The 12,335-nt window shown below is 50.7% G+C and overlaps 7 protein-coding genes across 7 annotated transcripts; 5 read left to right on the top strand and 2 right to left on the bottom strand.

Moving 5' to 3' along the window:
* Nucleotides 1–119: 119 nt before the first annotated feature.
* On the top strand, nt 120–1,270 carry N7519_010167 (ribosome biogenesis protein BRX1; the record flags this gene model as incomplete). Its single annotated transcript, XM_057296940.1, has 2 exons — nt 120–355; nt 421–1,270. The coding sequence occupies 2 exons, from the start codon at nt 120–122 to the stop codon at nt 1,268–1,270; spliced, it is 1,086 nt and encodes a 361-aa protein (XP_057144822.1).
* Nucleotides 1,271–1,967: 697 nt separating this feature from the next.
* Nucleotides 1,968–3,059, top strand: N7519_010168 (F-box protein; the record flags this gene model as incomplete). Its single annotated transcript, XM_057296941.1, has 1 exon — nt 1,968–3,059. The coding sequence occupies one exon, from the start codon at nt 1,968–1,970 to the stop codon at nt 3,057–3,059; it is 1,092 nt and encodes a 363-aa protein (XP_057144823.1).
* Nucleotides 3,060–3,801: 742 nt separating this feature from the next.
* N7519_010169 (Rab family GTPase) lies at nt 3,802–4,708 on the bottom strand (the record flags this gene model as incomplete). The annotated part of the gene is made up of 5 exons (XM_057296942.1): nt 3,802–3,926; nt 3,976–4,056; nt 4,106–4,495; nt 4,605–4,617; nt 4,688–4,708. 5 exons carry the CDS (start codon nt 4,706–4,708, stop codon nt 3,802–3,804), a joined length of 630 nt encoding a protein of 209 aa, XP_057144824.1.
* Nucleotides 4,709–5,259: 551 nt separating this feature from the next.
* N7519_010170 (uncharacterized protein) lies at nt 5,260–5,700 on the top strand (the record flags this gene model as incomplete). Its single annotated transcript, XM_057296943.1, has 1 exon — nt 5,260–5,700. The coding sequence occupies one exon, from the start codon at nt 5,260–5,262 to the stop codon at nt 5,698–5,700; it is 441 nt and encodes a 146-aa protein (XP_057144825.1).
* Nucleotides 5,701–5,848: 148 nt separating this feature from the next.
* On the top strand, nt 5,849–7,217 carry N7519_010171 (uncharacterized protein; the record flags this gene model as incomplete). Its single annotated transcript, XM_057296944.1, has 2 exons — nt 5,849–6,814; nt 6,888–7,217. 2 exons carry the CDS (start codon nt 5,849–5,851, stop codon nt 7,215–7,217), a joined length of 1,296 nt encoding a protein of 431 aa, XP_057144826.1.
* An 828-nt stretch (nt 7,218–8,045) lies between these two features.
* Nucleotides 8,046–9,459, top strand: N7519_010172 (uncharacterized protein; the record flags this gene model as incomplete). The annotated part of the gene is made up of 4 exons (XM_057296945.1): nt 8,046–8,441; nt 8,496–8,845; nt 8,903–9,222; nt 9,290–9,459. 4 exons carry the CDS (start codon nt 8,046–8,048, stop codon nt 9,457–9,459), a joined length of 1,236 nt encoding a protein of 411 aa, XP_057144827.1.
* A 393-nt stretch (nt 9,460–9,852) lies between these two features.
* Nucleotides 9,853–11,752, bottom strand: N7519_010173 (putative ATP-dependent Clp protease; the record flags this gene model as incomplete). The annotated part of the gene is made up of 3 exons (XM_057296946.1): nt 9,853–11,249; nt 11,313–11,535; nt 11,558–11,752. 3 exons carry the CDS (start codon nt 11,750–11,752, stop codon nt 9,853–9,855), a joined length of 1,815 nt encoding a protein of 604 aa, XP_057144828.1.
* Between the last annotated feature and the right edge of the window lie 583 nt (nt 11,753–12,335).

Here is a 12,335-nt window from a genome sequence, read left to right on the forward strand (position 1 = left end):
GTGATACAACAAGGTCAAGGGCGGTGGGAAACAAAAAATATTCTGCCATCAACCTTTTGATCGCGGCCTTTTTTTACACGTTCAATTTCAATTCCATTTTGACACAATCAACAGTCACCATGGCATCAGTTTACAAGAGTGTCTCAAAGAAGGCGGCTAGGCAGCCCACTGAGGATGTGTCCGACGAGGACATGGAGATGGAGGAGCTCCTCAATGCGGAGGACGACACCACCGATAGCGAAGAGGAAGACTCCGACGATGGTGAGGCGGCTGAGGTTGTGAAGAAGCAGCTTGCTTCTGGATTTATGCCCAAGACCCGAGTACTTATCTTGACCTCCAGAGGCGCTTCCTTCCGGTATGAATATTGCGCCTTGAGATATGTTGCATGGGTTTACTGATCTGACAATTTGCGTTCTCTAGCCACCGACACCTCATGTCCGATATCTGCGGCCTTCTTCCCCATGCCCACAAAGAGACTAAGCTCGACACGAAAAAGAAGGCTGCTGGATACAACCTCCTCCTGAACTCTCTTGCCGATCTGCATTCCTGCAACGTTATCTTCTTCCTCGAGGCCAAGAAGAACGGCCAGGATCTTTATCTCTGGCTTTCACGCCCCCCTAATGGCCCCACTATTAAGTTCCATCTCAACAACTTGCACACAATGGGTGAGCTCGGCGCTGGATTCGCAGGGAATTGCCTGAAGGGCGGCCGCGGCTTGGTCGTGTTCGATCGCTCCTTCGACGAGCAAGGCCCGGATATGGGCACTCCTGGCAGTGAGTACCGTGCGCTCGTTCGGGAGATGCTGCGCGGAGTTTTCTGTGTGCCCAAGCGTGGTGTCAGAGGCATGAAGCCATTCATCGACCGCATCATTGGTATCTTTGGAGTGGACGGCAAGATCTGGATTCGCGTCTATGAGATCCGTGAGTCTGAGGCTGGCAAGAAGAAGGACGGCGATGAGACTATCAAGCCCGTACCGAAGGGCAAGGACAACAGCCTGCCCGAGGTTTCTCTGGTCGAGATTGGCCCCCGTTTCGTTCTGACCCCCATTGTCATTCTGGAAGGCAGCTTTGGTGGACCCGTCATCTACGAGAACAAGGAGTACGTCAGCCCCAACCAAGTCCGTAGCGACATCCGACGGGGCAAGGCTGGCCGTTACTCCCAGCGCCGAGACGGCCAGACTGATCGGGTGGCCAAGCGCTCCGATCTGGGACTGTCCGAGAACTCTGTGCGGAAGGTGGATGCGTTGGATACAAGGAAGCTCTTTGCATAAGGGGTTTGTGTTTTTGTTTCGTCGTGCTATTTCTAGACTTGATATCCCTCGGGATGATGTTTCGACTACATGTGTATATTTGATGCGACGGTTTCATCATGGTCCGTTAAGGCGTCGGGGCAAAGTCTCATCCTGGTTAATTTCAAAAGTTGATTATTTTTTATCTGTTCTTTGCTTTTGCCTATTTCATTGCCATCCAAACAGCTTTTTCTTCAGAATAACAGGCAGGTTGGTCCCATGGATGGACCTCGGGACGCAAGGGGCAACATTAGCTAAGCGCCATATAAAGCCCTGGCCTCGACGCCATCGCTCGAGCCCAAGTCTGTCTTTGCCTCCTGACACCATCTATCATGGCATCTGTTTCGTTGGCTAGCCCTACATGGCTACAAGGCGCTTGCTCTTCCAATATGTTTACTTCTGACCCCATGCTATCTCTTCCTTCTGTTATCCCCAACGGCGGGGTCTACATCCAATAGGGACACCGTACGCGCGACAAGTCCACGAGTTGCTGCTCGCTTCAATTCGTGACAACACTGTCTAAATCAGTTCATTTACAAATCCTCGGAAACCAGTTATCTTATTTCGAATTACCTGATACAAATAACAACCCCTCATCAAGTAAGTCATCGCAAATTGACACTCTATGAGTCCTTCTAATGATGTTATTCTTTACAGCAACCCTATAGATCTTTCCATCATGCGAATTGATCATCTTGCAACGGAGCTGCTGCTCCATATATTTCGATCATGCGACTCAGTCTCCGATGTCTTGAATCTATCAGTCATCTGCCGCCGATTGCACCGCGTCCTCAACTCAACATGCAAACTGCATATCTTAGCCAGTGCCGCGGAGACCGAATTTGGTCCCTTCGTCGATGTCATTCAAGTTGTGACGCAAAATGAAAGCCAGCCTGCTCATCTCATCCGACATCCCCCTATGTCTGATTTCCTTCTGAAACAAGTCATTCAGCTGGGTATGGTAGCGCGAAAATGGGAGACGATCTACCCATTTAAGAAGTGGAAGATAGATTTTGAGAATCGTCGCTTGCTCACCGACGAAGAGCGATTCCGGCTGCGCCGCGCAGTATACCGACTATGGCTGTATCACAGTGCATTCCATTCTCATGTTTATGATCGCTATTCTCGTAGTCTTCGCCATGTGGTGTTGGAGCGCGCTCAGTTGCTTCACAACTGGTCCACCCAAGAGCTGGCCGAGATTGAGGATTTGCGCCTTGTCATGTGTGATATTGTCCAGAATCACATATGTCCTAGTAATGGGACTATCCAACGCAAATTCCGCAAGCGTTATCCAGACAGCAGCCAGCAACTCTCGTTCAATATCCACCTCAATTATCCTCCACTTTCAACTATTTCTCTGTCTTCTCAAGGTCACACCTTGGTTCAGAAAGACCCTGCTGCCTCGATCCAACGATACTTCCATACGGCGCATCCGAGTAATTACGCCGAATCGCCAGCCAAATACCGGTCTCGGTTTCGCAATGACCTCTCCCATGACCCAGGCTATGAAGGTTGGGGTGACGAGATCCCGCATTACTATATTATGCAGGACATGCTGAAGCTCGATCCTGGCCAAATTTTATGGCTGCGCGACCATGCTTTGCTGAAGGAACAGGTAGAGGAGTACGTCTGGTCTCTAGGGGAATGGTTTCGCAACAACGGCGAAACGTTTGGTGACACGTTGGAATATGTTATGAATGAACGTGGGCTCGAGGTTGGAGAATTGCGATCTGCAGTGGCTGACCGTGACATGGGCATTGTCCTAGGCTAGATTTGTGCTTGTCGACTTTTTGAATTTATCGAAATACATACATGTGCATGGACTTCTAGTTTTTCTTGCTGTACAACATACATACCATATGGGTAAATTTTTATATGAACTCACGCAAATACTCGAAATATCGAGGCCCTGTCGGCGCTGCAAATCGTATATAACGATTTACTCTCCTAGCAAACACCGTCTATGGGTGGACACCCGTGGACAGACGCTAGTTATCCAGTTCGCCATAACAGGCTAGACCAGAGAAGTAAATTACCTTGTGGAGCACGTGGACCCTTTTCCCTCATGGCATGAGGCATTGACACTTTTTCTTGTTGGCATTGCACGACTACATTGTACAGTTCTACTAAATGGGTGGAATGAATATACGAATTTGAGAATTTTCATACAAAAGCCACGCAGCCGCAATGTTAGACGCCCAACCAAGCTGTGTTCACCATCGTAGAAACATATCACACCCGTTGGGCGAACAGAAAAAAAAGGGGATCAATTTCGTTGAGGACCACGGGAAAAAAAACGAACAAGAGAAAAGGACCAAAGGGGAATCCGGCAGCTGATACCATCAAGTCCGGTAACCCCTATCTTCCCGTGTGGCTTCTCTAGCAGATCTCGCCTGTGTATCATCTTTGTAGCCGTCGAATTTCAGACTCCAACACAGATAAAGACCATCTCAATGTCACATCACAAAAGAAGAGTCGTGGCAGTCGGTGCATCGTCCCTACGAAAGGGTAATTTAGCAGCAGCCCTGCTTCTGCTCGCTGTCTTGCTTGCTGGGGTCGATAACGGGACGGCGGTCGAGAACCTGCTGGCCACCCTCTCCGGAGTCGAGAGCCTTGCTGGAAACGATGCGGTAGATTTCTAACGAAATTAGTACTCAATGCCAAATTCCATGAAATCGACAACCAACCTGTAAGGATGTTCTGGAAGGCCAGCTCAACGTTGCTGGCATCAAGAGCAGAGGTCTCGATGAATGAAAGGTTGTTCTCGCCTACTGAATGTCAGCGCCACACTATGAAATCAATTGTCGGGAAACGAACTGGCAAACTGCTTGGCCTCCTCGGTGGGGACCGCACGCAGGTGGCGCAAATCGCTCTTGTTACCGACGAGCATGATGACGATGTTAGAATCGGCGTGATCCCGTAGCTCCTTCAACCACCGGTTGACATTCTCGTAGGTCTGGTGCTTGCTAATATCGTAAACGAGGAGGGCGCCGACAGCGCCACGGTAGTAGGCAGAGGTAATCGCACGGTAGCGCTCCTGACCAGCGGTATCCCAAATCTGTGCCTTGATTGTCTTCGAATCGACTTGAATGGACCGGGTTGCGAACTCCACACCGATCGTTGACTTCGAGTCCAGGTTGAACTCGTTGCGGGTGAAACGACTCAAGAGGTTAGATTTACCAACACCGGAGTCTCCAATAAGCACCACTGTTCACTCCACAATACCTCCGCGGTCAGCCTCGGGATCTTTTCGGAGGGGCAACAAGGGGTGATGGATAAGACGAGGGCGGGCATCAGCGTAAGGTGGCGACGTTACCTTTGAAGAGAAACTGTGGGGGATATCATCGTCAGCATATAGTTCTGAAATATGGAGGATCTAGTCGTCCCAAATCAACTCACGTCATACTCGTCGTTAGCCATTTTGAATGTGGTCGAGCTAGTAAAGCTCGAAAGGTGGTATCAAAGTACAGGTAAACGTGGCGGGCAAGTGAAGACTGAGGGGGTGTACTTGGAGACTTGAGAGGGTGAAAGTCAGATACGTCAGTACTGAGCTCACAGCAGGCAGAAGGAAAACCAGGGGAGCGCACACACACGGGAAGTAATAGAGAATCAGCAGGGGATAGTCAGTGATACCTGGGCCGAGTGTCTCTCCTTAATCGTGCCCACCCATTGTGGATTAGCGCATCACGTGGGTTGGCGTTTGGCATGCGGGCGGTATCTTTTATCGGTGGGCAGTAATTGTAACTATCAACTTCCAAGGTTGTTCTTGCTCTTGCTCGCCTTGCTCTTTTGCATTTGCTATTGCTATTGTCCTCGAGCGTTTTCCCCCTTCATATTCACCATATCCAATGAACATGAAATACGGTAGGCACTCGCTCTATCTTAACATCCCGAGTACTGTCTTGCTTGCAATAGCGTATTGGACGCTGCACAATGAAGCATTTGTTGACTTGATTTGCTAGGCTACTACAATGGCATCACATTCTGAAATGGGCGATGTCCCTGATCAAAATGAAATTGGTGATGTCGACTCTCTGGCATCTACCGCAGAAAGCGACCCGGAAGCGGAGTACCTCGTGAATGACATCCATGCGGAACGGAGGTTCTACGTAGAACCAGATTCTGAGGATGACGAGGGTGTCTTTATTACTCAGTATTTGGTCGAGTGGACTGGATACAGCATGGACAGGTGCAGCTGGGAGCCGAGGGAAATGTTTACTTCGGAAGAGACCCTAGATGCCTGGGAAAAAAAGAAAAGGCAGATTGCCGAGGGCAAGGTTAAGCCTCGCTTTAATCTCAAGTCATGGGAGAAGAGTATGGCTCTGTTGGAGAAGAAGGCAAAAAAGCGAAAAGAAGACCGAAGGCGTAAACGAGAGCAAAAGGGCACGACAGAAAAGCCTCCCTCAGGCTGAATCGTCTCGGCTGGCCAATTCCGATACGATAGATGCGCATGAGCCCGAAGCAGGTATTGCATCTCACAGAGCTCCCAGTCGTCTATCCGTGGATTCCACCACTTCGGCCTTATTTGTTCCCGCTGAAACTCCGCCGCCATCAAGAACTATGGCTCGCCAGTCGTTGCAACAAATGGCACCTCCAAGATCAGATACATCGAGTGCGCAAACCCCTCGGAACGAGCCGCCACGATCAACAACCTTGATTTCACAGGCAGAAACAACATTAGACAAGCCAAATTCGCGACTCGCAAAGAGACTTAATGCCAAGCACAACCCCCCGGCGCGCCCGGAAAGCCCCCCACAAGCCGCAAAGCCAGCATTGTCTTCTTTTGGTACAGGCCCAGGAACCAAGCGCGCATACCGTGAAAATAAATGGAGCGAACGAGCACCGGATTTGTCACAGATGGAGCTGATGAAACCTTCTGAATTCCCACCAAGGACGAACATAGGCGCCACCACCACAGTCGTTGGCCCATCTGTGACAAGTCCCAAATCCCCGAAAGCCGCAAACCAACCTGCTTCTGAGAACTCAGTCAGCTTGACCGGTCCACTAAAAGCTGGTCAAGCAAACGATAAAGCTACGACACAGCCACAGAAGCCTGCCGTTCTCGCGCCCTCATCCGTCATGGCTCCTCCAGAGTCTCACTCTTCGAAATTAAGCCCAACTATCTCTATTTCCTCGTCAGCTACCCAATCAAAGCCCCTTCCACAGACCAACCTCACCCAGCCGGTCGATTGTGTAGATCCTACTGTCTCTACTTTCTCCCCGCGAGGTGAGGCTCCCTTGACAAATCCTGGGCGATCAACCTCTGCCTTTACTCCGCCGTCATCAGCTCCCCGTCCCCCATTGCAGGCCAATACCAACACACCTACCGGTCCTTCGGCCTCTACTCGCACAGTCTTCCCCCCGGCTGTTCTTCCGGGAGCCCGTGCTGAGGCTACTTCAAAGAAACCTGCTGGTCTCTCGGATTCCATTACTGCTCCCCCACCAGCCATTCCAACTAAGCCCCGTGCAATGGCCAATCTCGAGAGGCCTACTGAGAATCGAGGCTCGCAGGACAGCCGCGAGACAGTCCGAGGCTATGACACCTATAGACCGGAGCCAACCTACAAGACAGTTGGGGTTGATACCTACCGACCGTCAGAGCTCTCACGTCGGCCGTCGCCATCTCGATGGTCATCACCACCTCGGCGGCCATCTCCATCCCGACGCTCACCACCCTCTCGTCGGTCACCGTCCTCCCGAAGGTCACGCTCACCACCTTCTCGTCGGCCATCGCCATCTCGATGGTCATCGCCGCCTCGGCGGTCGTCGCCACCCCGACGGTCACCACCCTCCCGAAAGTCACGATCACCGTCCCCCAGTCGACCGTCAAGGTCTTCTCGCCGTGATATGGGTGATTCTTACGTGCCTCGTAGCCCGTCGCCGAGTCATTATCCGCTTGCGTCAAGAGCTTCAAACTCAATCGGGTTGAACGGAAACCCATCCAATGCTCAAGCATTTGTTCCCACCAGACCCAGGGCTGGACCACCTGCTCAACCCAGTCTTTCCATGGCGGCCCAAATTGCAAGAATGCCGGTTCGTAGTGGCCGGGCGCGCGGTTGCGTCAACATTGGTGATTACTGGTGCAACAAAGCCTTGGGAGAGATTCTTGTCCACATGTTCATCGGACCCAACAAGAGACCCCTCGGTGCTTTCAGACTATGCGGCATCCGTCCGGATGTTCGGCAATGTCTGATGTTGGCTAAGAACCGAAAAACTCACCAAGTCGAGCTTTGGTTTAAGCACCTATGCACAGTCAGAGAGTACGAAAGGTTGTGTGAATCCAGTGTCAGTATCAGATCCGTAGATTCGTCTCTCATATAATGCTAACATTGGTCATAGGAGATAAATTCTGTACGGTGTACCGGCTGGGTCGAGGGCTTCAGCGACACCAACGAAAGCCTCTTTCATCTAGCAGAGGACCTGCGAAAGGACGACCTTATCGCCATTCACTATCCTACGGAGCAAAGAAAGGGACCTCAAGTTGTCTGGCTTGCTTGGTCACGTGGATCACAGGAATTCAAGTTTCCACATCCTAATGATGAAGTGCCATCCGGAGTTCCTCTACTCGTTGCTGCTCGCAGTATGCTCGCCCCAGTTATAGCTCTAGCGGCAAGTGGACCTAGCCAGCCTAGTGAACGACCGCATGGCCTTTTGCCAAATACATCGCTTTCACTGCGCGTGGAGCCCCCCTAGTACAAGTGACGGCCTAGGGTCTGGCAGTCCCGCAAGACGGTCGAACTTTCACCATGATACTAGAATGAGTGGATCCTTGCAATCGCGAGAGACGCTGGCCTCAGCACCGGCCCAAATCCTTCTGCCTGCAAATCAACACAAAGATAATTCAATTTGCGCTAACCCCCAACCCCAAGATAACCTTGCGAGTCAAGCGGCTCAAGCAGCAACTCAGGCGCTTGACGAGTACATGAAAGCCCACAAAATCAGCGTGGAAGAACTTGCGACAATCGAGGAAGGCGGGAAACTATCGAAGGCACATATGTTCTATTTGCACTTTCCCCGAGGCAATGAGGAAGTGGAAACGGACCTGGAGCTTCTGCAGGCACTTTTGAAATACTATGACAAGATCATTTTCACAAGCGACAGCCCCGAAGGTTGGGCAAGATTTGTGCACAGCAGCAGACAGGGCGTGGCCATAGTATGTGACCGATATTTACACGTTCACAATTGTCAAACAACTAATTAAGAGCAGTTTCACGAATCATTCGCCGGATACGATACGTTGCAGCCTCCACTCAATTCTGTGCTTCCTACCAACTCGTTCAATTTCTGGATTGTTCGCATTCAAAGACCACTGGAATTAGTTGATCCCCGTTATTGTTCACCTGGTGACCACGGCCTATGCATCTTTCCATATGGCGGTGTCATACTTCTCACCGAAGATATGTTAACAGACCTAAAGGGGGTGGCGGTCACTCTCCAATGGATTCGGAATATAAACAAGTACAAACGCAGGTCTTGGACGCTGATGCTCCCCCCTGGGATACTTGAGTGGATCGAAAGGAGACTCAGTGATAAGAAGCACTCGCAAGATCATGAACTGTATGTCGTACCCCTTTACCGCTATTTGGCTCAAGCTGTTAACAAACCTAACTGTAGCCTGCTGCTCATCCACACGTTGATCATTAAGAACAACGCCACGGACGCTCGCACCGGCTTGTTCGATGAAGCTAGTCTACACCTTAACTCAAAAAGCAACGTCATTGCACCCTCCCTTAATGAATACGGTACTCGCACCGAGCACCACGAACTCAAGATCAAGGACAAAGTTGAACGCTATGCAGATCATCTCGTCGAATTCTTCGCCGGATGGTCACTGATAAACATCCCACGCTTCCGAAACTTCATCGCTGTCACATCTCTGGGTATTTCTACCGGGCAACGGTGGGACAAATGGGGCCATATGACTGTCATGCGAGGTGGTTTCGCCCCATTTCTTCAAACGGTTCAAAATAGACTCAGCAGGCCTTATGGGCTACCTGTCAGGTGGTACCAAGCTACAGTCTTCTACTAGCCAAGCAACCACCCCGATGACCGCGACCACACCCCAGACGCCTAATTGGGCATCTTACAACTCCAACGCCTCTGTCCAGTCTACCTTCACAGGCAGTCCAAATGGTAACGGCACGAACAAGTACCCTGCTCCCTACAAGTAGTGATCCTTGCGAAGTTCCGGCCAGAGCAGGTTACGCGCACATACGCATGTTCTCCTTTTTGCATAATCTTTTATGATACCCCGGTCGATCTGTTCTTGTATGTATTATGTGAAATGAATCGAAATTGGTTTAGTCACTATCTGTGAGAGTCTACCTAGGTAGCTTGTAGCAATGCATACTAGTTTTGTCCAACTGCATTCAAAATTGAGACTTAATGCTTGATCAGTCATGGAAGACCTATCATACGAACGTTCGTGGTTTTCAAAAGGATAGTTTTGCTAACCTGCACGCTAATTGCCGCGAATGTAACTGGGATGAGAAGAAAACACCCGGAAAGATATAGGTAGACACCGGGAATGAGACGAGAAATGAAAGCATACCATTTATTTACACTTAACCAGTCGCTCGATTCTGGTATTCCTGGAAGTTCAACCCATTGGAGCCATCCGCATCATCTTGCCTTTTACTCTTTTGATCCTGGTCTTTCTTTTCCCTGCGAGTTTTTGCTTCCCACTGGCTTTCCTCGGCAGAAATCATAGCATGAAAACGTCCACCCTGTCCACGGGCAAGGTAGATGGGCTGTTCCTTGCGGTCGGCTACAGCCTCGGTCACGAGAACGAATTTCACACTCGAGCCGGGCGCTTCGAACATGGCGTCACTTAGAATGGTCTCCATCTCAGTTCGCAGCGCGCGTGCGCCGGTGCCCATTGTGAAGGCATTACCGGCGACTTTGTGGAGTGCCGGTGTGGTGAAGCGCAGCTCGATACCCGAGAGGGAGAATAGGGTCGTGTATTGGGCTAGAAGGGAGTTGCGGGGTTCGGTTAGGATGCGCATAAGTAAGGGTTGAGAGAGGGCAGAGAGAGCGGCGGTGACAGGAATCCTGCCGATCAACTCTGGGATGAAGCCGTAGCTTTGCAGATCTGAGGGTGTTAATAGGTCGAGTGCGTTGAAATAGGTTGGCTCGGCGCCAGAACCAGCTGGCGACGCAGAGGAGAAGAAAGGGAGATGCTTCTTATACAGCGCTTCTTCCTCAGACCCTGGAAGGATTGGAAGTGGCTGGTTGGTAGAGATATTTGGTGAACCAGGGAAATCACCGGTGTTTGACGTGGGCCGAACGGGCTGACCGAAGCCTATGGATCCACGGGATATTCGATCCATGATAGCTTTGTGCAGTCCGACGAAGGCACCAGAGAACACGAACAAAATGTTGTCCGTGCGCACATTGTACACTTCTCCCTTGCCGGCCGGGTTGGGGTTGTTGGGTTGAAATGACCCATTCCCCAAGGGACTGTTGGAGGGATAGCTATTCGGGGCACTAGTTGCGCGGGGGTTCTTCTCTGGCTTAGCCTGGACCTGCACGGTTGTGCCTTCAATGATCTTCAGGAGCGCTTGTTGTACACCTTCACCGCCGACATCTTTGCCATGACTAACCTTCGCGGCTGCAATCTTGTCTACCTCGTCCAGGACAATGATTCCACGTTCTGCCTGCTCCACGTTGTAGTCCGCAGCTGCCAAAAGTCGGTGAACACACACTTCAGCGTCTTCTCCAATGTAACCGGCCTGGGTGAACACAGTGCAGTCGGAAATACTGAAAGGCACAGACAGCACCCGAGCAAGGGTCTTTGCCATAAGTGTCTTTCCTACACCAGACGGACCAAGTAACAAAATATTGGACTTTTCAAGCTGTAGCGGCGACGTGTCGGCGAAATCTGCTTGTTCTAAGGGGGTGTTTGGGCGGGATCTGGGGTTTTGAGGTATGCTGGTAGTCTTCTGCACACCTGTAATATCATCTGTTGTACCGAAAAATAAATTAGAAAACAAGCGGCAACATCAAAAATCAATAGATGATATACCGTCTAAGTGATGAGTCTCGAGTGCTTCCCTCCGCTGACGCTTCACGAGAGCCTCGGCTGCTTCTTCCTCACGGCGCACCAACTCTTGCACGCGCTGGTAGTGATTGTACACGGCGACACTGAGCACTTTCTTCGCGCGATCCTGACCGACGACATATTGATCGAGATATTGCTTTAAGACCTTCGGTGTGATGCGGGGGGGCGCCAAAGGCCGGGGTTGATCCTAATGGTCCGGGAGTAGGGACTCCAGTTTCATAGCTACCAGTAAATGGCTGGGATGTAAATTCTGACCGGTTGAATTGAGACAACGTCGGAAATGTGGTGGAGGAGCTGGACAGTTTGCGTGTTGACCAGCTGTATGATTGAGGAAGCCGATACCGGGCAATGTCACGACAAGCCAAGGCGGCCGGCAGGCGACGCTGTAAATGCCGCCACAGCATTGCTGGACGCCAGTAGATCACAGAGAGATTATGATAGACGGATAGAGAGCCCTTGGATCACGAAGCAAAGGAAGGACCTCGGGAGGATTGGAGAGCAATGGATCAGATACCGGATAGCTCCCCCGCAGGCCCCGGGGTGATCTTATCTGATGAGTCATCGGGCCGATGAACAGGCCGGCTATTCACGGATAAATTGAACTGCAATAGAAGGATGTTTACTCCGTATAGTATGTCGGTGATAAACCAGGGACAATCGAGAGTTATATTTCGGTGCTCGAGGCCTAAAATACGAGTCATGACAACCCTCAAATACAGCGCATCTAAATCCATCATTCTCGCAGTTGTCGAATCCCTGTTTCGATCAGTTGAGGGCGACGGGAAGTTACAATTATCTCAGTAATCAAATGCGTAGGAGCCTGAGTCTCACAAGTCATTTTGAGCGGATAACAATCCCCGTCTCTACATGTCCAAGCAGGTATGGGATCTGAGGAAACGTACTATTCATCTCCTGGGGGTGTTGAGCAGCGAGGATTGGAATTATGCGGAAATATGTGCTTAAGAAAATAAGCTGGCTAGAAACTTA

Source organism: Penicillium mononematosum (genome assembly GCF_028829835.1).
Source record: "Penicillium mononematosum strain IBT 11891 chromosome Unknown utg000005l:1.0-9366267.0:1.0-9372171.0, whole genome shotgun sequence".
Classification (NCBI taxonomy): Eukaryota; Fungi; Ascomycota; class Eurotiomycetes; order Eurotiales; family Aspergillaceae; genus Penicillium; species Penicillium mononematosum.